The 24729-nt window shown below is 43.1% G+C and overlaps 1 protein-coding gene across 1 annotated transcript in view; it reads right to left on the reverse strand.

Moving 5' to 3' along the window:
- Positions 1 to 24723, reverse strand: part of FHAD1 (forkhead-associated (FHA) phosphopeptide binding domain 1) — a 165177-nt gene extending 140454 nt beyond the window's left edge. Inside the window, exons 1-2 of the mRNA XM_010850050.1 lie at positions 24663 to 24723; positions 20675 to 20781 (exon numbers count right to left, since the gene is read on the reverse strand). Coding sequence (XP_010848352.1) covers positions 20675 to 20767 — 93 coding nt within the window. The 5' untranslated portion in view covers positions 20768 to 20781; positions 24663 to 24723. The remainder of the gene's footprint in view (positions 1 to 20674; positions 20782 to 24662) is intronic.
- Positions 24724 to 24729: the final 6 nt, after the last annotated feature.

Consider the following 24729-nt stretch of genomic DNA (forward strand, 5'->3'; position numbering starts at 1 on the left):
GGATCTCCTTGCAGTCCAAGGGACTCTCAAGAGTCTTCTCCAACACCATAGTCCAAAAGCATCAATTCTTTGGTGCTCAGCTTTCTTCACAGTCCAACTCTCACATCCATACATGACCACTGGAAAAACCATAGCCTTGACTAGATGGACCTTTGTTGGCAAAGTAATGTCTCTGTTTTTTAATATGCTATCTATGTTGGTCATAACTTTCCTTCCAAGGAGTAAGCATCTTTTAATTTATGGCTGCAATCACCATGTGCAGTGATTTTGGAGCCTCCAAAAAATAAAGTCTGACACTGTTTCCACTGTTTCCCCATCTATTTCCCACGAAGTGATGGGGCATCTGCCATGATCTTAGTTTTCTGAATGTTGAGCTTTAAGCCAACTTTTTCACTCTCTTCTTTCACTTTCATCAAGAGGCTTTTTAGTTCCTCTTCACTTTCTGCCATAAGGGTGGTGTCATCTGCATATCTGAGGTTACTGATATTTCTCCCAGCAATCTTGATTCCAGCTTGTGCTTCTTCCAGTCCAGCGTTTCTCATGATGTACTCTGCATAGAAGTTAAATAAGCAGGGTGACAATATAGAGCCTTGACGTACTCCTTTTCCTATTTGGAACCAGTCTGTTCCTGTTGCTTCCTGACCTGCATATAGGTTTCTCAAGAGGCAGGTCAGGTGATCTGGTATTCCCATCTCTTTCAGAATTTTCCACAGTTTATTGTGATCCAAAGCTTAACATTAGCATCAAAAAAAAAAAAAGAAAGAAAGAAATGCTTAGGAATAAACCTAAGTATAAATTTTATTCACTAAGTATAAATTTATTTATTCAAATAAAATACTTTGCTATGTGAAGAAAACTATAAAATGCTGATGAAAGACATCAAAGTAGTTTAAATAAATGAAGAGATATTTCATGTTTATTTGAAATTCCTTAATGACATATGATATTTAACATCTTTTCATATGCTTATTTTACATCTGTATATCTTTTTTAAAAATATTAATTTATTTGCTGTACCAGGTCTTAGTGCAGCATGAGGGATCTAGTTTCTTGACCAAGGATTGAACCCAGACCCCCTACACTGGGAGCCCAGAGTCTTAGCCACTAGACCACCAGGGAAGTCCATGCATATCTTCTTTGCTGAGGTATCTCTTCAGATCTTTTTCCCAGTTTTAAGTTGGGATGTTTGTTTTCTTATTGACTCATTTATTTTATTTATTTATTTTACATTGATTTATAGTGTTATTTACTTTCTGCTATACAGCAAAGTGATTCAGTTATACATATATACAGTCTTTTAAAATATTCTTTTCCACTATGGTTTATCATAGGATGTCGGATATGGTTTCCTGTGCTATATGGTAGGACCTTATTGTTTATATATTCCATATTTAATAGTTACATCTGCTAACTCCAACCTTCCACTCCATCCCTCTTCCAACCCCCTCCTTTGGTAACTGCGAGTCTGTTCTCTATATCCACCAAGACTCATTTATTTTGGATATGTGCTTTCAGCATCTTTATTTCTAATTGCTTATAGCATCTGTATTTGTAATTGCCATAAACTGGAAGCAACCAAGATATCCTTTAAAAGGTAAATGAATACACAAATTATAGTACATCTATACCATGAAATAGTAGTGATTAAAAGTAAATGAGTTATCAAATCACAAAAAGACATGAAGGAATCTTAAATGCATATTGCTTAGACAAAAAACCTAGTCTGAGAAGGTTACATACTGTATGATTTCAATTGTATGAAATTCTGGAGAAAGTAAAAATTATAGGGACAGTAAAAAGATCAGTGCTTGCCAGGGGCCCAGGGGCTTGAGGAGAATCGGGGATTTTAGGGCAGTGAAATTATTGTGTACAATACTATAATGGTGGAGACTTGTCACCACACATTTGTCAAAACCAAACAATGTACAACAGAAAACGTGAGTCTTAATGTAAACTGTGGACTTAGTTAACAGTAACACATCAATATTGGTTCGTCAGTTGTAGCAAATGTTCTGCACTGATACAGAATGTGAATAACAGAGGACACTGTGTGTGTTGGGTGAGGTGGGATATATGGGGACTCTCTGAATTATCTGATCCATTTCCTAAAACTGCTAGAAAAAAATAAGATATTAAAAAAACATGGAAACACATTAGTTCTTTGGAAAATGCCAGCCATATCATCATCATCACCATCCCCCTTGATCTTTGTGTCCTGTGGACCTCTAGTATTTCCCATGAGTAAGAGAAATTCTGTGTGTTCCATTTTGCTTTTCTCTTCCCAGGCTTTACTACTTTCAGTTCCCCAAAAGCTGACAAGCCATTATTAACAAATCAAAGCAAGCAGGAAGTTTTAAATGACTTCACAAAATTGCGTGAGCCTCTACCACATGTTAGGCAAGGCAAGAGCTTCCTAGTTCTCCCCTATAATATCACTTGTTCCCTTTACTTGGAAAATTGCTAAATGCTCCTATCGGACAGAAGTCCTGCTGCTGATGCAGACTGACTGTATAAGCTCCATCTTGTTGAGCTGTCCTACCATGAGATAAACTGTTATTTATTATTATCGTCATCATCATCTAACATATTTTGAGAACTTCCTGTGAACGGGGCCCTGCTGAAGCATGTTGTGTGCATTCTTTCATTTAATCTGTATGTTAGCCCTATACAGGGGTCCTATTATCTCCAATTTAGAGATGAAGAAGCTGAGACTCAAAAGGTGAAGAGGACAGCATTATCTTGATACCAAAACCAGACAAAGACACTACAAGAAAACTACAGACCAATATTTCTTATGAACACTGATATCAAGATCCTCAAAAAAATATGAGCAAACCGAAGCCCACAGTACATTAAAAGGATCATACGCTATGACCAGATAGGATTGATTCCTGGAATAAAGAAGTGATGGTTCAACATATGAAAATCAATCCATGTAATATATCACATTAACAGAAAGAAGGAAAAAAAGTGATCATCTTAATTGATATAAAAAAGCATGTGACAAAATGCAACACTCTTTCCTGATAAAAGCATTCAACAAAAAGGAAATAGAAGGGAATTACTCCAACATAATAAAGGCCAAATATGAAAAGTTCACAGGTGGCATCATACTCAAAAGTGACAGACTGTAAGCTTTTCTTCTAAAATCAAGAACAAGATGCCTGCTTTTACCACTTCCATTCAACAAATTGCTGGAAGGCTTAGCCAGACCAAATAAGCAAGAAAAAGGAATAAAGGAATCCAAATTGGAAAGGAAGAAGTAAAATGATCTCTGTTCAGAAACTACATGATCTTATATGTACTAAATCCTAAAGTGTCCATGAAAAAACAACCTTGTTAGAACTAAGAAACGAAATTCAGTAGCAAAGTGGTAGGATACAAAATCAACACACAAACACTGGTTTTATTTCTATGTAGTCACAATGAACAATCTGAAAAGGAAATTAAAAAAATAATTTCAGAGACTTCCCTGGCGGTCCAGTGCTAAGATGCTGCAATTCCACTGCAGGGGGACCAAGTTTGATCACGTCAGGGACTAAGATCCCACCTGCTGCACAGCGCAGCCAAAAACTTTTTAAAAGTTAAATTAAAAGAGGAAATAATTTCATTTAAAATAGCATCAAAAAGAATAATACTTTAGAATAAATTTAACCAAGGTGGTAAAAGATGTATACATTGAAAACTAGAAAGTGTTGCTGGCAGAGATTAAAGAAGAGACAAATAAATGGAGAGACACCCTGTATTCATGGATTGAAAGACTTATATTGTTTAAGATGCCATTACTACCCAGAAGGATCTACAGATTCAATGCAATCTTTATCAAAATCCCAATAGCAATTTTTGTAGAAACAGAAAAATCCATCCTAAAATTCATATGGAATCTCAATGGAACTGAATAGCCAAAACGATCGTGAAAAATAAAAAGTTGGAGGTCTCACACTTACTGATTTCAAAACTTACTTTTGATAGGTGCAAAGCTATACTAATCGAAACAGTGTGATACTAACATAAGGTCAGGCATATAGACCAATGGAACAGGATCAGATCAGATCAGTCGCTCAGTTGTGTCTGACTCTTTGCGACCCCATGAATCACAGCACGCCAGGCCTCCCTGTCCATCACCAACTCCCGGAGTTCACCCAGACTCATGTCCATCGAGTCAGTGATGCCATCCAGCCATTTCATCCTCTGTCGTCCCCTTCTCCTCTTGCCCCCAATCCCTCCCAGCATTAGAGTCTTTTCCAACGAGTCAACTCTTCGCATGAGGTGGCCAAAGTACTGGAGTTTCAGCAGAAATAAACCTTTGCATGTATGATCAAATGATTTTCCACAAGGCTACTAAGATCATCCAGTGGGTGAAAGAACAGTATTTTCAACAAATGATGCTGGGAAAAACTGCAAAAGAATTACGTTAGACTCTTACCTTACACTGCATACAAAAAGTGACTCAGAAAGGATCAAAGACTTATTGCTGTGCTTGCTCAGTCCTGTCCGACTCTCTGTGTCTAGCTCACCAGGCTCTTCTGTCCATGGGATTTTTCCAGGCAAAAGTACTGGAGTCAGTTGCCATTTCCTCCTCCAGGGGATCTTCCTGACTCAGGGATTGAACCCGTGTCTTCTGAGTCTCCTGCACTGCAGGAGGATTCTTTACTGCTGAGCCACTGGGGAAGCCTGGCTCAAAGACTAAAGACTAAAGACTCATAGCTTAAAACTATATAACTTTTAGAGGAAAACATAGGAGGAAAGCTTTATGACATCGGATTTGGTAATGCTTTTTTGGGTATGGTACCAAAAGCATAGGCAACAAAAATAAAATAGATAAATTCAACTATATAAAAATTTAAAACTTCTATGAATCAAAGGACACAATTAACAGGGTGAAAGGCCCTCTACAGAATGGGAGAAAATACTTGCAAATCATGTAACTTAGAAAGGGTTAATATCAAGAATATGAGGCTTCCCAGGTGGTGTTAGTGGTAAAGAATCTGCTTGCCAATGCGGGAGCTGTAAAAGACACGGGCCGATCCCTAGGTTGGGAAGATCCCTTGGAGGAGGGCATGGCAACCCACTCCAGTATTCTTGCCTGGAGAATCCCATGGACAGGGGAGCCTGGTGGGCTACACTCCATGGGGCTGCAAAGAGATGGACTCGACTGAAGAGACTTAGCAGGCACACACATCAAGAATATACAGGGACTTCTCTGGTGGTCCAGTGGTTAAGAATCTATTTTCCAATGCAGGGGACGTGGATTTGATCCCTGGTCAGGGAACTAAGATCCCACGTGCTATGGGGTAACTAAGCTTGCATGCTGTAACTACTGAGCCCAAGCACCACAACCAGCGAGAAGGCCAGGCACCACTCTGAAGAGCTCGTGTGCTGCAACAAAAGATCCCATGTGCTACAACTAAGGCCTGACACAGCCAAATAAATACATAAATAGTTTTAAAAGAATATATAGAGAACTCCTATAACTCAATAACAAAACACCCCAAATAACCTGATCGAATATGGCAAAGAACTGGAATAGACATTTCTCCAAAGAAGATACACAAATGGCCAACAAACAGAAAAGATGTGCAACATTACTAATCATTACGGTAATGCAAATCAAAACCACAACGAGATATCACCTCATACCACTTGGATGGCTACCATCAAAAACAAGCCAACAACGGAAAATGACATGTGTTGGCAAGGATGTGGAGGAAGTGGAACACTTAGGCACCGCTGAGAATGTAAAATGGTGCAGCTGATATGAAAAATAGTATGGTGGCTTATCAAAAATTTTAGTATAAAATTATCATATGATCCAGCGAGTCCACTTCTGGGCATATACCCAAAAGAACTGAAATCAGGACCTTGAAGAGATATCTGTACACTCATGTTTATGGCAGCATGATTCACAGTTGGCTCAGACAGTAAAGAATCTGCCTGCAATGGGGGAGACCTGGGTTCAGTCCCTGGGTTGGGAAGATCCCCTGGAGAAGTGAATGCCAACCCACTCCAGTATTCTGACCTGGAGAATTCCATGGAGGGAGGTTATAGTCCATGCGGTCGCAAAGGGTCGGACACGACTGAGCGACTAACACTAACTATTCACAATTACCAAAAGGTGGAAGCAACCCATGTGCCCGTTGACTGATGACTGGATAAGCAAAATGTGACCCGTCCATGCAGTGGAATATTATTCAGCTTTAAGAGCTGGGCTCAAGTTCAGCTCTCCCATTTCCTAGCAGGCTGACCTTGGGCAAGTGATACCTCAGTTTCCTCATCTGTAAATGAGGGTAACATTAGGACAGTCTTATAAGTTATTGGTGACATAATACATATAAAAGCATGTCTATGTTTTTAGAAGAAAACATAGAGCGAATGCAAAGTGTTCTCTATTGGGAGCAGGAGGATGTGCTCTGGAGTCGGAAAGCCTGGAGTTCAAGCCCCACCGCTGCTGCTCTCCAGCTGGGCAGCCCACGGCATGGGTCTTTGCTTCTCTGCTGTTGCTCCTTGAGCTGTAAAAGTGAGTTTCAAAAGCTAGGCTTCACAGAATTGACAAAAGGCACTGCTTGATGAAGTGTTCAAAGTAGCAGGAAAATATTTTTGAAATTAATGTGTGTGTGCATGTGTTTGATCTATTTCTTTTTAACTTTTAGGTTCTTGGCTGTCCTGTCTTTCCCCTTGCCCCAGCCTCTCACTGCCTCAGAAAGCGATGGAGTGCATAAATAGTAGGAAAACAGGGTTTTCAAAAGAATAAGGATATAAGAAAATGGCCAGGGGCTGGTGGGGTGGCGAGTCTGGGAGTGGAATGAAACAGGAAGCTTCTCTGCTTCCCCATCGGCTGGGTCCTCCCTCTTGGTCTCCCTGGGAGAGCCCTGGGGATGAGCAAGGCTCCAGAGAGGCTGGTACCAGTGCCCCAGCCCGCCTCTGTGACCTCAGGCAGGATCCTCAGCCTATCGGTGCCCCAGCGACCTCACTAGGGCAGACTACAGCCCTTACCTCCTAAGGATGAAATGAGTTAATATACTCAAAAGTGCAAAGAGCAGAGCCTGGCATGAAGCAAGCCCTCAGCAACCATCAGTTGTCTCTGTTATTAACGCCCCGACCCAGCAACAGCTTCCTGGCTCCCTCAGCTCTCTGCTTCCAGGTCTCCACGCCAGGCTCCTCTCCCCTCAGATGCTCCCCGGGGTTCTAGGGTTGTATCTGTTTCCTCCTCAGTCTGTTTCTATGGGCTGGGGCTGCTGCACCACCCCCTGGACTCTTGGATGTGTATTTCCAACCCTGCCCAGCGGCTTCCTGAATGCTGAGGTGCTCATTCAACAATCCTGCCCCCTCCATTCTTGATAATCATATTATCACCCTCCAGCTCATCCAGCCATGTTTCTCCATGGCCCCTGTTGTTGACCCACTGCTTCTTCCCATAGCAATGGTCCAGGCAGGAGGCAGTATTAATGTGGTGGGCAGAATGGTCTCTCAAAGATGTTGTTCAGTCACTAAGTCGTGTCTGACTCTTTGTGACTCCATGGACTGCAGCACACCAGGCTCATCTGTCCTCCACTATCTCCCGGAGTTTGCTCAAATCCATATCCATTGAGTCAGTGATGCTATGTAACCATCTCTTCCTCTGCTGCCCTCTTCTCCTTTTGCCTTCAATCTTTCCCAGCATCAGGGTCTTTTCCAGTGAGTCAGTTCTTCAAATCAGGTGGACAAAGTACTGGGGCTTCAGCTTCAGCATCAGTCCTTCCAATGAATATTCATGGTTAATTTCCTTTTGGATTGACTGTCCAAGGGACTCTCAAGAGTCTTCTCAATCCACAGTTCAAAAGCATCAGTTCTTCGGTGCTCAGCCTTCTTTATGGTCCAACGCTCACATCCATACATGACTACTGGAAAAACCACAGCTTTGACTCAAAAATGCCCACACCCTGATCTCTGAAAATATAATCCATTATGTGGCAAAAGGGACCATGCAGATGTAATCAGTGATCTTAAAAGAGGAAGGCTATCCTAGGTTATCCAAGTGGGAGCAGAGAACTTACTCTGGCTAGTTTGGAAAGAAGAGATGGGATTCTTGCTGTGCCTTCACGTAACAGCTCCAATGCGCCTCTTGGAAATGAACTAGTAGTAAAGAATCCACCTGCCAATGCAGGAGACACAAGAGACTCAGGTTCGATCCCTGGGTCAGGAAGATTCCCTGCAGCAGGAAATGGCAACCCACCCCAGTATTCTTGCCTGAAAAATCCCATGGACAGAGGAGCCTGGCGGGCTACAGTCCATAGGGTCGCTAAAAGTGGGACACAGTGTGAGCACGCACACACATTTCCTCCTTACCCAGACCCCCCACTAGATGGCGCCATCTCAGTCTGTGGCGTGAAAGAGGATCGCTAGACTATACCAAGGACGGTGGAGCCTGATGGGCTGCCGTCTACGGGGTCGCACAGAGTGGGACACGACTGAAGCGACTTAGCAGCAGCAGCAGCAGACTACACCTATCATGTTTCACTGACAGCCCCACCCTGGATTCCACAGGGTGCAATCTCCCTAGCTTAGCCAATTACCTTGTCATCTCAGTTAATCTACAAGGAATTTCTAATATTTAGATATTAGATGTTCCCAAAGCTAAATTTAGATGCAAAAAGCTTTTTAGCTTCTTTTTTAGAAGCTCGAGTCAGCCCAGTCTGAAACTCAGCCCCACCTCCCCCGGCTAGCTATCTGATTTGGGCAAGTCCCTTAACTTTTCTGAGTTCCACTTCCACGTCTTCAGTTGAGGATAATAATGATAAGAGCAATTCTTACCCGCACAGGATTTGTTTTGAGGATGTAATTCTATAACTATATATAGAACATACATAGACAATACATAAAGTCATGAGAGATGGTAAGCAATCCATAAACATATGCTATAGCTTTTGTGTATTCTGTATGCTATTGAAAAGATTATGATCTTTCTTTCACCTCACATCAATCAGAATGGTTACTATCAGCAACAACAACAGGAAATAACAAGGGTTGGTAAGGATGTTGGGAAGGTAAAACCCCTGTGCACTGCTGGTGAGGATGTAAATTAGTGCAGCTGCTATGGAAAACAGCATGGCAGTTCCTCAAACAACTAAAAATAAAATAATCATGTGATCCAGCACATGATATACTTTTGGGTATATATCCCAAAGAACTGAAAGCAGAGGCGTGAAGCGATATTTATACACCCAAGTTCACAGGATTGTTTGCAACAGCCAAAAGGTAAAAACAACCCAAGTGTCCACTGGTAGATGAATGAATAAGCAAAATGTGGCAAATCCATACAATGAAATATTATTCAGCCTTAAAAAGGAAGGAAATTCAGATACACGCGACAGCATGGATGAACCTTGAGCTCACTGTTTTTGTTTTTCAGCTGCTAAGTCGTATCTCTTTACGACCCCATGGTCGGCAGCATGCCAGGCTTCCCTCTCCTTCACTCAGTGAAATAAGCCAGTCGTGAAAAGACAAATACTATATGATTGTACTTCTGTGAGGCACCCAGAGTGGTCAAGTCCATAGAGACAGAAAGCAGAATGGTGGTTGCTGGGCGCTGGGAGGCAGGGGGATGGGGAGTGGTTTCACGGGGACCGGGTTTCAGTTCTGCAGGATGAAACATGTTCTGGCGATGCATGGGGGTGACGGGTTGCACAACAATGCAAACATATTTAATGCCACTGAACTGTACACTTTAAAAAAGTAGTTAAGATGGCAGATTTTATGTTATGTGCATTGTATCACAATAAAATGATGAGATTATGATCCAGTCCTTTCGTCTGAACTTTTTCCTCTTGGAAGCCTTCCACCTCCAAGTGAAAAAAGCAGCCCCATCAGCCGCTGTGGTGGGAACTGACCGATGAAATCAGCTGCCAGTTCTCAAACAGGGGACACGAAAATTCCCCGAGGACTGGTGAGATCAGACAGGTGAACCCCGAGAGTTAGGAGCACTTGGGCAGGAGTCAGGGGTAGGACAGGTGGGGGCGGGGAACGGGGTGGGATAGGAGTGCAGTCCAGGTAGGATGACACGGCGGGTGGGGGGCACAGACGGGGAGTCGGCAAGTGCACCCTCCTCAGGTCTGCTTCATTCCATGGATTTCCCCGCAGAGAGTCCACTTGTCACCTTATATCTCCAAGTGCAGGTGTTCCCTCAGAATAAGAGTGTGAACAAAAATGACACGGGTACTGTACTTCACCCTGCAGATCACCGAAGATCCAGTGGTGGACAACACTCTATGCTGGGGGGAGTGGGAGAGGGACCCCACTGCTGGCAGGACACCACATCCGGGAACCTCTGGTGGGCAATATGGCCGCACTCGTCTGAGTTACAGCCATACGTGTCCCTGGACACAGCAGATGCACCTTCCCATCCATGAAATGCAGATAAACAGACAATTCCAGTAATCTTTTTTGAGAATAATAAGATGATGATGTCAGAAATCTTTGTACAGACATAAATTTACATTTCTTTTAGAGGAAAAAATGCTTGGTAAATTTGCTTGTTGTTACTGTTCAGTTGCTCAGCCGTGTCTGACTCTTTGCGACCACATTGAGTATAGCACACCAGGCCTCCCTATCTTTCACTGTCTCCCAGAGCTTGCTCAAACTCATGTCCATCAAGTCAGTGATGCCATCCAATCATCTCATCCTCTGTCGTCCCCTTCTCCTCCTGCCTTCAATCTTTCCCAGCATCAGGGTCTTTTCCAATGAGTCAGCTCTTCCCATCAGGTGGCCAAAGTATTGAAGCTTCAGCTTCAGCATCAGTCCTTCCAATGAATATTCAGGACTGATTTCCTATAGGATTGACTGGTTTGATTTCTTTGCAGTCCAAGGGACCCTCAAGAGTCTTCTCCAATACCACAGTTCAAAAGCATCAATTCTTCAGCGCTCAGCCCCCTTTATGATCCAACTCTCACATCCATACATGACTACTGGAAAAACCATAGCTTTGACTAGAGGGACCTTTGTTGGCAAAGTAATGTCTCTGCTTTTTAATACGCTGTCTAGGTTGGCCATAGCTTTTCTTCCAAGGAGCAAGTTTCTTTTAATTTCATGACTGCAGTCACCATCTGCAGTGATTTTGGAGCCCAAGAAAATAGTCTTTCACTGTTTCCATTGTTTCCCCGCCTATCTGTCATGAAGTTATGGGACCAGATGACACGATCTTCGTTTTCTGAATGTTAGGTTTTAAGCCAGCTTTTTCACTCTCCTTTTCACCTTCATCAAGAGGCTCTTTAGTTCCGTTTCACTCTCTGCCATAAGGGTAGTGTACCTGAGGTTATTGATATTTCTCCCTGAAATCTTGATTTCATCTTGTGCTTCATCCAGCCTGGCATTTCACATGATATACTCTGCATATAAGTTAAATAAGCAGGGTGACAATATTCAGCCTTGACATACTCCTTTCTCAATTTGGAACCAGCCCATTGCTCCATGTCTGGTTCTAACTGTTGCTTCTTGACCTGCATACAGGTTTCTCAGGAGGCACGTAAAGTGGTCTGGTATTCCCATCTCTTTAAGAATTTTCCAGTGTGTTGTGATCCACACAAAAGCTTTAACATAGTCAATGAAGCAGAAGTAGATGTTTTTATGGAATCGTCTTGTAAGAAAATAAAAAAATAAAAAAGAGTATGATGTCGACTCTGGTTCTTTTCTAAGAGGCAGCCCAGAACCGGCAGGTGCCAGGGTCAGAGACAAGAGTCACCTGGTCGTACGGATTCTGGTCGGTGTGAGAGCGCGCCTCAGATCCCATCTGAGAAGCGCTGACACAGGCTGGACAGCTCGCTCCACCCATGAGAAGGAGTGGTCCCAGGATGCTGGTCACTGAGGGTTAGAGGTGCGGGCATCAGCATTTCATCCCCCGGGCATTTCTGTCCTTTCTCCCTCTCTTCCACCTCCACCCTCCTGGCCACAGCTCTGAAATGACGGGCTGTCCTACAGCTCAGTCTTCTAGGGGACCCTGGAACCTCCCCAGGATGGGACTGGGGGAGCCCCTTAAACGGGGAGTCCTTACACGGTCAGCCCTTCACTGTTTAACCTTCGCTTCTCTCTTCCTCAAAACATACTTTATTGAAATAACACACACACACACACACAAGCAGGAGCTCCCAGAACATCAGAAGGGAAGAAGCACTGATCAAGAAGGGACAGGAAGGGAACAAAGTTCCCAAAGTGTGGTCCTGGAACCAATTCCAGGGGACCCCACTCTGACCTGAACCTGGGGAGCATATAAATATGAAGATTCCTGGGCCTTACCCCAAACCCACTGGGATCAGAATGTCTAGGAGCCCATGTTTAACAAGCACTCTTATATAGAGTGTTCATACACTCTTACACAAAATGGGGGCTCAGATGGTAAAGAATCTGTTTGCAATGCAGGAGACCCAGGTTTGATTTCTGGGTCAGGAAGATCCCCTGGACAGGGAAAGGGCAACCCCCTCCAGTATTCCTGCCTGGAGAATTTCATGGACAGATGAGCCTGGCAGGCTACAGTCCATGGGGTTGCAAAGAGTCAGACACAACTGAACAACTAACACTTTCACTTTATACCAATGGAAAATCCAACCGTTGGCTTGTGGTATTTCTTTATTCTGGAAGAAAGGAGCCCCCTTCTCAGCAGACTATAGATAACAGCCACATTCAACTCTAAAAAAATTATAGTTCGCAAGGCACATCAAATCACATAAATTATAATTTGAAAGGTTTAACTCTGAATTGAGCAAGGCTTAGGCTTCGGAGTGTACAAAATGGGAGGAAGGGACACTGCACATGGCATCCAGGATGGCCACTGGCAGGTCTCCTCCTTGCTTGCACACGTGTGTGCTAAGTCGCTTCAGTCATGTCTGACTGTTTGTTACCGTATGGACTGTAGCCTGCCAGACTCCTCTGTCCATGGATTCTCTAACTCGAGAATCCATGAGCTCAAACTCATGTCTCTTATGACTCCCGTGTTGGCAGGCAGGTTCTTTACCACTAGCGACACCCAGGAAGCCTACCCCGCCTTGCTTACAGTCCTTCAAATCTTCTTCCATTGCTTTTCAGATAAAGGGCAAAATCTTTAGTGTGACGTGAAGGAGGCCTGCTTGTCACTAAGCCCTCCTCCTTTCGGATCTGACTCCTGGACGCCTTGGTTTTCTCTCAGTGACTTTGGTCTACCCCAGGGCCTTTGCATATGCTGTTCCCGTCTCCCTTTGTCAAATCCTCTTTGTTCTCCATATTTCTTTGTTTTAGAGCCCCAGTTCAGAATGGAATTCATCACACCTTTGTGGGATCATCTGACTTATGTCCCTCTCTCCTGGCAGCTTCCTGATGGCAGGGACGTGGGTCCAGTCCCGCCATCACTGTATCCCTAGGCTTGCCTTGGTGCTGTGGCTCCAGGAAAATATTGTGGAATGAATGAATGAATGATAACAGTTCTTACTGTTGACTATGAACAGTTCTCACTAGCCTGGCTATAAACAGGTTTCCTGGGCTTCTCTAGTGGTTCAGTGGTTAAGAATCTGTCTGCCAATACAGGGGACATGGGATTGATCCCTGGTCTGGGAAGATTCCACAGGCTTTGGAGCGACTAAGCCTGTGTGCCACAACTTCTGAACCTGTGCTCTAGAGCCTACGCTTGGCAACAAGGGAAGCCACTGCGACAAGAAGCCTGTGCTCCTCAACGAAGAGTAGCCTCCACTCGCCGCAACTGGAGAAAACCCATGTGCAGCAACCAAGACCTAGCACAGCCAAAAATAAATAAATAAATAAATAAACAGCCTTCCTATTGCCTTTAGGGAATTACATTTCTTGCAGGATATACGGAAAAAATCTGGACAGTAAGACCCTGCAGATACCAATATTGATTTTTCTCTGAACCAAATGATTACAAGTGACTTTTATTTTTTTCCTTATATTTTGCTTCCTCACAATTTTTAAAAACAAGAAGCATGGAACTACTTCCCATTATCGGAAAAAGTAAACGGTGTCAAACTATTACAAAACAAACACTCCAAACAATATTTCAGCCTTGCTGATAAATAGAACTCTTTAGAAGTGTGACTGCCTATTTTTTAGGATTGATTCAGATAAATAAAACAATCTTTTTTATTTGCTAGATGTAACCTCTGGGTAATCTGAAGGATGACTTTTTATTAATACATATCCCTTAATCTTGGCTTCCCTGGTGGTTCAGCTGGTAAAGAATCCACCTGCAATGTGGGAGACCTGCGTTTGATCCCTGGGTTGGGAAGATACCCTGGAGAAGGGAATGGCTACCCACTCCAGTATTCTGGCCTGGCAAATTCCATGGACGGTATAGTCCGTGGGGTCGCAAAGAGTTGGACACGACTGAACGACTTTCACTTCCACATCCATTAATCTTATTTAGTAGAATGACTTCTAGCGGCATTAATAACATAAACTATAAACTGACTGCTGAATGATTCCTTAGGATGGCTCACAGCTGATCAAAGGTGATCCTTCTGGAACTTCCCTGATGGCACAGTGGATAAGAATCTGCTTGGCAATGCAGGGGACATGGGTTTGATCTCTGGTCTTGGAAGATCCCACATGCTGGAGAGCAACTGATCCTGTGGGCCACAACTACTGAGCCCTCACACTGGAGCCCACAAGCTGCAGCTACTGAAGCCCATGTGCCTGGAGCCTGTGCTCTGCAACAAGAGAAGCCTCTGCAGTGAGAAGCCTGTGCACCACAACAGAGAGCAGACCTCGCTCGCCACAGCTAGAGAAACGAAGGCCCAGCACAGCCAAAAATAAACAAATAAAGGAATAAAAACTAATTTTAAAAAAATGGGTGATCCTTCCGAACAGAAAGGCAATGAAGTCAGCAGAGGGGCAATGTTTACCTTGTCATGTTTTATAAAACTGGAAAATGTTGACATGTCTGCAGGTTTCAATTCTTCCAAGTAGACCCATGTCCCCACACCACTCTTTAGATAAACTCTCCTCTCCCAAACCCATTTAAACCATGGGAAGATGATCTGTCTAAGAGAAGACAGAAGTGCTCATCAGAACTCTATCCCCAAAATGCTTGGTGATTCACATATCATCTGTACTCCACGGAGCCAAAATGAGCTCACGCTTCTGGAAATGCAACTGATTCCTTCATAAATTAACCTGACTGTTGCTGGTGGTGGTGACTTATTTCTTAAACTAAGTTTGGGGAGCTTGCCTGGAAAATCCCACGGATGGAGGAGCCTGGTGGGCTGCAGTCCATGGGGTCGCAAAGAGTTGGACACGACTGAGCAACTTTCCTTTCACTTTTCACTTTCCTGCATTGGAGAAGGAAATGGCAACCCACTCCAGTGTTCTTGCCTGGAGAATCCCAGGGACGGGGGAGCCTGGTGGGCTTCTGTCTATGGGGTCGCACAGAGTCGGACACGACTGAAGCGACTTAGCAGCAGCAGCAGCAGCAAGCCATCACTTATTTTTATACAATGAACTCAGTTTCTGTCTGGTTAGTAACGGTCCTCACTGGTTTCCTTTTCCAAATGGCTTGTTAATGTCAGTGGATCCTCAACTCAACCTTCTGAGGATTCTTCAGCCCTCTGAGGATTCTTCTCTTCTTCTGAGAAGAGTCTCTCTGTCTTATGAGACCAAAACAATGACCACTGTGTCTTTTACTGAGCACCACATGCCAGCCTCTTTATGTGCATTTTTTCACTTAACCCTCACAACCATCCTGTGAGGTAAGAGGTTTACAGACAGGGAAAATGAGCTCAGAGTGATTAGTCTGGTTGAAATCACTCAGCCACAAAGTAGCCTAATGAGATTCAAACCCAGGTCTGCCTATCTTCAAAGCCTCCACTTTTAAAAATTGCTAGTTTCCTCACATGGGCCACTATGCTGTGGATGGACAGTCTGGGAGGCTTTGGGCATGTGTGTTGGGCAGGAGGATACACAGGATATCTATAAACTTTTTCTTAATTTTGCTGTAAGCCTAAAATTGCTCTTTAAAAAATAGTCTTTGAGGAAGAAAAGAGGATAGACATTTTATCACATCTTCAAGCAGCTCACTCTCCATGCTCTTTCGGAGAAACACACTATACACTCACTGCTGAAACCTATCTGGAAAGGGCAAGGATACGTCACCAGTAATAAAATGACCTATTGCATTACGAAAAAAAGTTACTACAGTTTTTTAATATCATGGTCAGGTTCAAAACAGAGATCTCTGTCTCTACTTTAGCCAGACAGGAAGTAACGTGTGTCCTCAGTCACTCAGTTGTGTCTGACTTTTTTGTGACCCCATGGACTGTAGTTTACCAGGCTCCTCTGTCCATGAAATTTTCCAGGCAAGCATACTGGAGTGGGTTGTCATTTCCCTTTCCAGGAGATCTTCCGGACCCAGGGATCGAACCCATATCTCCTACGCTTCAGGTGGATTCTTTACCGCTGAGCCACTGGGGAAGCCCAGAACAGGAAATAAAACCACCCCAAATCTATGCCTTGTTATGATAAAGAAGAAACTGCAATTCTTCTTTTTCTCCACCCCCGCCCCCAAACTTTGCATACTGCACAGATTTTTCTGTGTCCTTGAAAGGAAACCATATCATGGAGAAGAATCTCAAGGGGAGGTTCATGGAGTTAGTTTTAAATCTGTTGAGCTTATGATAAATATAATCAGAAAACTCGGAATAAAGGAGGGAACTTGCTCACTTAGTAAGAATATGTACAAAAAACCCACAGCTTACCTCATAGTTAATGGTGAAAGACTGAATGCTTTCCCTAAGTTCAGGAACAAGCAAATATAAAGATTTACACTAGGTCCCTGGTGGTTCAGTGGTTAAGTCTGCCTTGCAACGCAGGGGACATGGGTTCAATCCCTGGTCAGGGAACTAAGATCATACTTGCCATGGAGCAACTAAGCCCACGCTGCAACTAGAGAGTCCATGCATTGCAATGGAAGATCCTGCGTGATGCAACAAAGATCCTGCATGCTGAAACTAAGACCCAATGCAGCCAAATAAAATAAATAAATATTTTAAAAATTTATGCCACTCTTATTCAACAGAGTCCTAGAATTGTTAACCAGACAAATAAAGCAAGGAAAAGGAAATGAAAGGCATTCAGATATCCTTTTCTGGAAGGAGAAATAAAACTAATCTTACTGTAGATGACATGATTGTTTGTGTATAAAAATCCCAAGAAAGCTACAAAAACCTTTATATAGAGAGTTCAGTTAATGTTGCAAGAAACTAAGAAGCATACAAAGATCAACTGTATTTCTATATAGTGTCAATGAACATGTAAAAATAAAATGAACACGTAAAAATAAAAAGCAAACAAAATAAAAAATATAATACCTTTTGTGTGACAGTGTGTGTGTGCGCATTAAGTCGCTTCAGTCGTGTCTGACTCTTTGCAACACTATGGACTGTACCCTGCCATGCTCCTCGGTCCATGGGATTCTCCAGGCAAGAATACTGGAGTGGGTTGCCATGCTCTCCTCCAGGGGATCCTCCCGACCCAGGGATCAAACTCGAGTCTCTTATGTCTCCTGCATGGGCAGGTGGGTTCTTTACCACTAGGGCCACCTGAGAAGCCCAAACACCATTTACAATCACTCAAAAAGAGAAAGAGAGAAATACTGAAGTGAAAATCTAACAAGCATGTACAGAACTTGTATGCTAAAAATTACAAAACACTCATGAGAGACATCAAAGACCACCTGAATCAATGAAGAAATATACCATGTTCATGAATTGAGAGACAATGCAGTAGAATATCAATTATTCTCACATTGAATGAAGGACTAAACACAACTCCAATAAAAATCACAGCATGATATTTTGTATATACAGATGGCTTACACTAAAATGTAAATGAAAAGGCAAAGGAACTAGAATAGGTTAAAAAATTTAAAGAAGAATAAAGTGGGAAGAGTCACTCTATCTGATTTAAGACTCACACAGCAATAGGAATCAAGGCTGTGTCATAAAGGTAGAGGGATTGCCTCATAGATCCATGAAACATACTAGGGAACTCAGAAACAGCCCCTATAGAAGTATGGCCAGATTATTTTTGACAAATTTGCAAAAGCAATTCAATAAGAAAGGATAGTCTTTTTAACAAATGGTTCTGGAACAACTCAATATCCACATGCAGTAAGAGTGAACATTGACCCAAATCTCACAACATAAACAAAAGTGAACCCAAGATGGTTCACAGATTTAAACATAAAACTATAAAGCACTTCAAAGAACATATAAGAGAAAATCCTCAGGATCAAGGACTTGGTGGCATGTTCTTAGACATGATGCTAAAAGCATGATCTATGAAGGAAAAAAATAATGACCTGGACTTCATCAAAAGTTAAAACTTTTGTTCTGTGAAATATCCTGTTAAGAGAATGAAAAGACAAGCTATGGATGGGAGAAAATATTTGCAAACCTTCGATCTGATGAGGGACTCATACCTAAAATACCTAAAGAATTCTCAAAACTCAACGGTGAAGAAACAATTGGATTAGAAATGGTTAAAGGACATTAAGAGATATGTCACTAAAGAGGGTATGCAGAAGGCAAATAAGTACACGAAAAGACATTTAACATCACTATCGATTTGGGAAATGCAAATTAAGACTATGATAAGAAACCACTACACATTTACTAAAACAGCTAAAATAAAAAAGTGTTAATATTAATTGCTGGTGGAGATGCAGAGAAACTTATCTCATACATTGCTGGTGTGACTAAAAAATGGTGTAGCCACCCTGGATAAGATTCTGGCAGTTTCTCCACAAACTGAATATATATTAGCATAAATGTTGATCTGTGCAATCATACTCCTGAACATTCATCTCAGAAAAATAAAACTTACATTCACAGAAAAACCTGTTCACAAATGTTTATAGTAGATTTATTTGTAACAGCCCCTAATGGAATCACAATGTCCCTCAATAAGTGAATGTTTAAACATAGGTGGTACATTCATAACATGGGCTATTACTCAGAAATAAAAGAACAAGCTAATAACCTAGATCGATGTCAAAGTCATTACACGGAGTTAAAAAAAAAAATGGCAAAGGTCACAGATGTTAAGATTCCATTTATGTAATATTCTCAAAATGATAAAAATTAAAGAGATGAAACACAGATTAGTGGTTGTTGGGGCTTGGGGATGGTGGTGGGAGAAAGTACTGTGACCATAAAAGGAGTATCATGGGACTTCCTTGGTGGTCCAGTAGTGAGATTCTGAGCTCCCAGAGCAGGCGGCCTGGGTTCAACCCCTGGTCAGGGAACTAGATCTCACAAGCTGCACTAAGACCCAAGGCAGCCAAGTAAATAAATACATTGAAAAAAAAAAGACTATCACAAGGGAGATCTTTGATGATGGAGTAGTTCTATACACCTTGGTGTGGGTGTGTGTTCAGTTGTTCAGTCGTGTCCAACTCCTTACAACCCCACAGACTGTAGCCCACCAGGGTCCTCTGTCCATGGGATTTTCCAGGCAAGAATACTGGAGCAGGTTGCCATTTTCTCCTTTAGGGGGTCTTCCTAACCCAGGGATCAAACCTGTATCTTCTGCATTGGCAGACAGCTTTTTTTTTTTTTTTCTTTTTACCACTTGAGCTACCTGGGAAGTCAATTCTATATCTTGGCGGCTACACACACATTCATACGTGTGATAGAATGGCACAGAACAATACACACGCTTTGTACCATTCTCTCTCTACTGTTTGTGAACCTATCATTTCAAAATAAAAAGTCTTTTAACAATCTGTTGAGTGAAGTCTGAAAGAGACCTGCCTTTTAAAGTCATAAATTCCACTGCATTTTTCTTTCAATATTTTAACCCCTAAAATATTGAAATATTTTAAAAGGTTCAAAGCAACTGTTGTGTGTGTGTGTAGCAGAGTTTTATTAATGTGAAAAATGACAGAGAAAGCTTCTGACACAGACATCAGAAGGGGGACAGAGAGTGCCCCCAGAGCCACCGTTTTGACTAATTCCTTACTATCTTCCAATTTCTTTGGCTATCATCAAGCTGGGACTGTGGACCAAGCCACAGCTAACACAGAGAATGAAGTGAAATGAGAGGATACTGTGGCTATGCCCAAGGCTTATCCTGATTTACTACTTGGGAGGTGGGGGTAGGAGAGGGCTTCGAGGGACCCACAGCAGTCTCCAGAAGCTCTGAAAAGGGCAAGAGGCTATTGGTCAAGCTGGGCACTTCAGGTGGCTCTGGCTGCCAGACCTGGAGCAGGTGAAGGTCAAGCACCAGCTCCATGCCCACTTTCCAAACGGCCCCATCAGGCAGCGGGGGAGGGGATCCTGGGTGGGACATGGCAGAACAGACACGGTCAGCAAAAGAACAGAAGGCACATCTCCTGCTCATTCTTATCATGTGAGCCAGGGAGCTCCAGCACACCTGACAACTGGTTATCGGTAGCACACCGAAGATGAGACGGCTAGATAGCATCATGGACTCAATGGACGTGAACCTGAGCAAACTCTGGGAGATGGTGAAGGACAGGGAAGCCTGGCGTGCTGCAGTCCAAGGGGCCGCAAAGAGGCAGAACACAACTGAGCGACTGAACGACAACAAAGCACACCGAGGAAGGCAGAGGACGTCAGCCAGAGGCTGTGCTTCAGAAGCGGTCAGAGTCCACAGCAGACTGGACTTCTGCAGAGATGAGGGGTTGGGCAGGAGGAGGTCTTACCTCTAAAACAAGGTCTGAGTCTCCATGCCTTCCAATCGTAGTACTTTTATTCAAGACAAAAAAGCCTTCCGCGCTCTTTAGATAGGCTTTCATACTCTCTGCTTTCCCTAGAAAAGGTTTGCAGAAAAAAATCTGGTTAGAAAAAAAGAGTCCTTTAATTATTCAATATCATATTTAGAATGAATGAAATATACCATAATGTCACAAGAGGAATCAGCAGAGGTAGGAGTGGATAGATGGATTTAACAATGATCATAATTACAGTTCTTCACATTTTTAAGACTGTCTTTTCAACACTGATATCTGTCATAGATAAGCTTGATTCTGATTATCAGAGGACACCCTTTATGTAACTTAGAGCACAAACAAGCAATAGCAAAAACAACCCAACAACAAGTCTGAATTCCACTGACAACTGTTCTCCAACTCCCATTAAGCTTAGTTTGAGGTTAGTTATTTGCCATAATCAATAACTAAGAATTACTGACCTACCACTTACTAGTTCTGTGACTCTGGTTGAATTACTTATTCTCTCTGTAAACCTCAGTTTTCTCATCTGCAAAATGGGGCTAGTAATACTCTGTATCCCAAAGGGTTTTGTTTAAATGCAGTGATACATGTGACGCATCTAGAATGGTGTTTGCTAAACACACTTTTCTCCTACTGTGATTATTACTATTACTAATCTTGGGTTTCTCGAACTTTGAATCAAGGAACCCCAAGCTTCTAAAGAGCTTCTTAAAGTGCAGAGAGTAAATCATCAAGGAAATGGGCATTAGATGATACTTTCAAGTCACTGTATTTTGTTATATATTTAGGTAGAAAAACAGGATGATTTCCAAAGACAAAGTATTAAGATTATAGCTTAGTCAGGACTCTGTACCTACCTTTTCCTGGTGTTTTGTTTATGAAAATGTGAAACACACAGAAAAGTTCAAAGAAGTAGATAGTGAACTCCTATATAACCACCACCCAGATTCCACAATTGACATTTTGATATATTTACTTTATCACATATCTACCCATGTATCCTTCCATCCATTTTATATTTCAACGCAGTTCAAAGTAAGTCCTATACATGTGTTTTGGTTGTATAGGTTGCTCCCTGGTTGCTCAGGCAGTAAAGAATCCACCTACAATGTGGGATCCTGGGTTCGATCCCTGGGCGGGAAGATCCCCTGGAGGAGAGCATGGCAACCCACTTCAGTATTCCTGCCTTTGGCAGGTTCCAAGATGTTGATGATAATTCACATGACACAATATTTGAATTCCAATTTGAGAGATGTCCAGCTACACAGGGTGACATCCTCCATCTTAACACCTTGTAAAGAAAGTCTCTTTTTACCTGAAAGGTCACTGAAGTGTGAAGCTGTTGTACTGTGGGTAAAAACAAAAGTCATTTAGAGGCTTACCATGGTGGTCCAAGATCCTGTATTCCACAATGAGGCTCAAAGAACGCACATGCCACAACTAAGACCAGATGCAGCCAAATAAGTAAAGATTTTTTAAAAAGAAAAAGGAAAAAACCTACTATTGAAAACAAAACAAAAAACAAACAAATGAAAACAAAAGTCACCTGGGTGTGACTGTAACGGGCCTCTGGTCTGGCTCTGCTTTCCATCAACACCTCCATCATTTCATCCACTACTAAGGATGAGGGTGAACCCCTACTAAGTGTGAGGCACTGGGCTAACCTTTTACAGACACTGCCTCTTTTCATTCTCAGAACAACCCTGCAAGGTAGGTGTCAGTATTGTCCCACTTTACAGATGAGGAAACTGTGACTCAGAGAGGTTAAGGTCACACAATAGTAAGTGTGTGACAACTCTGGACCTTAGTCTATAACCACTGCACAAATCTCCAGTGTTGCTGGTGGGGCAGAGTGGGGTGGGGGAATTGCGCGATCTGTTATGCTTGGGACATGCAACAACAGAGTCTTTAAAACCAGCATTCTATCTGCTGAAAGAAAGATGAGATCCTACCTGGGGATAAGTGGAATAAAAATAAGCAGGATAGTTTATATCTGTAAACTTTGAGGCCTGTGGATGTCCCACTAATACTGATGCTTCCATATAATGAGAAATAAAATTTATTAAGTTCACTGTCATGAACATAGGAGAAAGACATTTCCTCTTTCCAAACAACCATGCTCTACTGCCTTCAGTTATTAATCTTCATTGGCAGAGCACCATGTTATCCAGCAATTAATCTAAAATGTAAACTTTCAAGAAAAGTCTCTGTTGTAGGAAAACCACAGGACAGGCCACTAATTTAAAACTTAAAACTTGGGTCATGTATATACTTGTTTTTCAGCTGTCACCCGAGACGACCCCAAAGCTGATGTCTTCTCTCTGCTCAGACGCCCCACTTTGGGGCAACCTCGTGACCACTGTGGCTAAAGGCGCCCTCAGTTCATGTTATTCCCCTGTTAGTTTTCCCCTGCTGGGTTTCCTTCCTCGTACTTATCATTCTCTGACCTTTTCTTGTTCCTTTATTTAGTTGTGTTTGCTGTCTGTTTCTCTTTCATTCACTAAGATGTATATTCCTGGAAAACCAGAACTGTGTTGATTTTGTCTTGGGTTTTGGGCCATACTGTGTGGCATGTGAGGTCTCAGTTTCTGGACCAGGGGTTGAACCCTCTCACCCCCTGCATTGGAAGCGTGGAATCTTAACCACTGGACCACCAGAGAAGTCCCTTGATTTTGTTAAGAAGCAATTCTTCATGGGTTTCTTGTGCTCATACCCATTGAAAGATTTTGTCCTTCCAAGGATGCTTATAATGGCAAACAGCTGGAGAATAAAGCTGTTTATTATAATAAAGACAATAGCTCCTTCTGAGGCTAAAGTCAGGCAGGTTTGCTAGCAGCCCCTTTCAAAGACTGAGGTTTCCTAAGTTTGGAGTTTCTTATCTGGGACACAGACTCACCGCACGCACCAGCAGCCACCTTGGCTGTTCTTCACCACCCCGAGGCACGTTCAGGGCAACAGGAATCCCTGTGCATATGCAGCTCTGGCTGTGTCTGCTGTGCTGTGAGCAGTCAAGTCCTTAGTTTCTGGCCTAGGAGTCTTGTCTTCTGCCAGTACCTATAAGGTGGGCAGGCTAACTTTCAAACAGGGTAAAAGCTCACACCCTTTGCAGTTGTTCTGTGCAGGGCACCATCTCCAGTGCCAGGATAGAGACTGGCACATACAGGTGCTTGGTCAACACTTGCTGACTGAGTGAAAATACAAATGACACCTCCAAGCAAGCCAGTGTGGCCAGCGGCTAGGAACCTCTGACAGTAACTACCTTTCATTTCTCCTTTCAGCATCTATCCTAGATAACTTCTTGGAGAACCTAAATTCTATCTCTAGCTTTTGGACTGGACAAGATTTCTCCACCTTAATCTTGCCCCGTGCATCACTTCTTTGTCTGAAAACACTGCAGAAAGTAATTTGAATGTGTTTAGCTCTGTGAATTCGTTCTTACTCAGTGCCATGGAGCACCCACTACCATAAAGAGCAAAAGAGCTAAAATAATCTGCATTTCCCCTGACCACTCTGGATGGCTCAGAATTGGGCTACAGGAGCAAAACTTCTTTTGAGGACCATAAAGGGCCTCGAAGTTCCTTAAAGAAAGACAGGTGAGGTAAGGGGTGGGTGGGTGGGTCTGTGTCTGACCATTGGGTGGGTATTGGCTATAAATCAGGGGAAACAAGGGTTCCTCTCAATTTCAGCGGTACCCCAGGACATCCAGAAACCGGTGCCAAGCAGGGGCCCGAAGTTTCCTCGCAGGCTACCTCGGGGTGGGGGTGGGGGCTGCATTTAGGAAGGAACGGCTGGTGTTGGGATAGCTTCTCTAGGGTGCTCCCGGCGACCCGAGCCTGGATCAGAGAGTTCAGCCTCGGGTGGGGCCGGGTCCCCAGCCTACCGCAAGCCCTTGACCTAGCAGGGCTGGCCTCTTCCGGCCCGGGTTTCCGTCCGCCGCCTCCTTACGTGTTGCTCTCACCTGGCCAGAGGAAGAAACCCACGTCCCGTCCTCCGCCAAGAGCCCGGCCCGCTCGGGAGGCGCCGGG

This window comes from Bison bison, unplaced genomic scaffold, assembly GCF_000754665.1.
Source record: "Bison bison bison isolate TAMUID 2011002044 unplaced genomic scaffold, Bison_UMD1.0 scf7180017864289, whole genome shotgun sequence".
NCBI classification, from domain to species: Eukaryota; Metazoa; Chordata; class Mammalia; order Artiodactyla; family Bovidae; genus Bison; species Bison bison.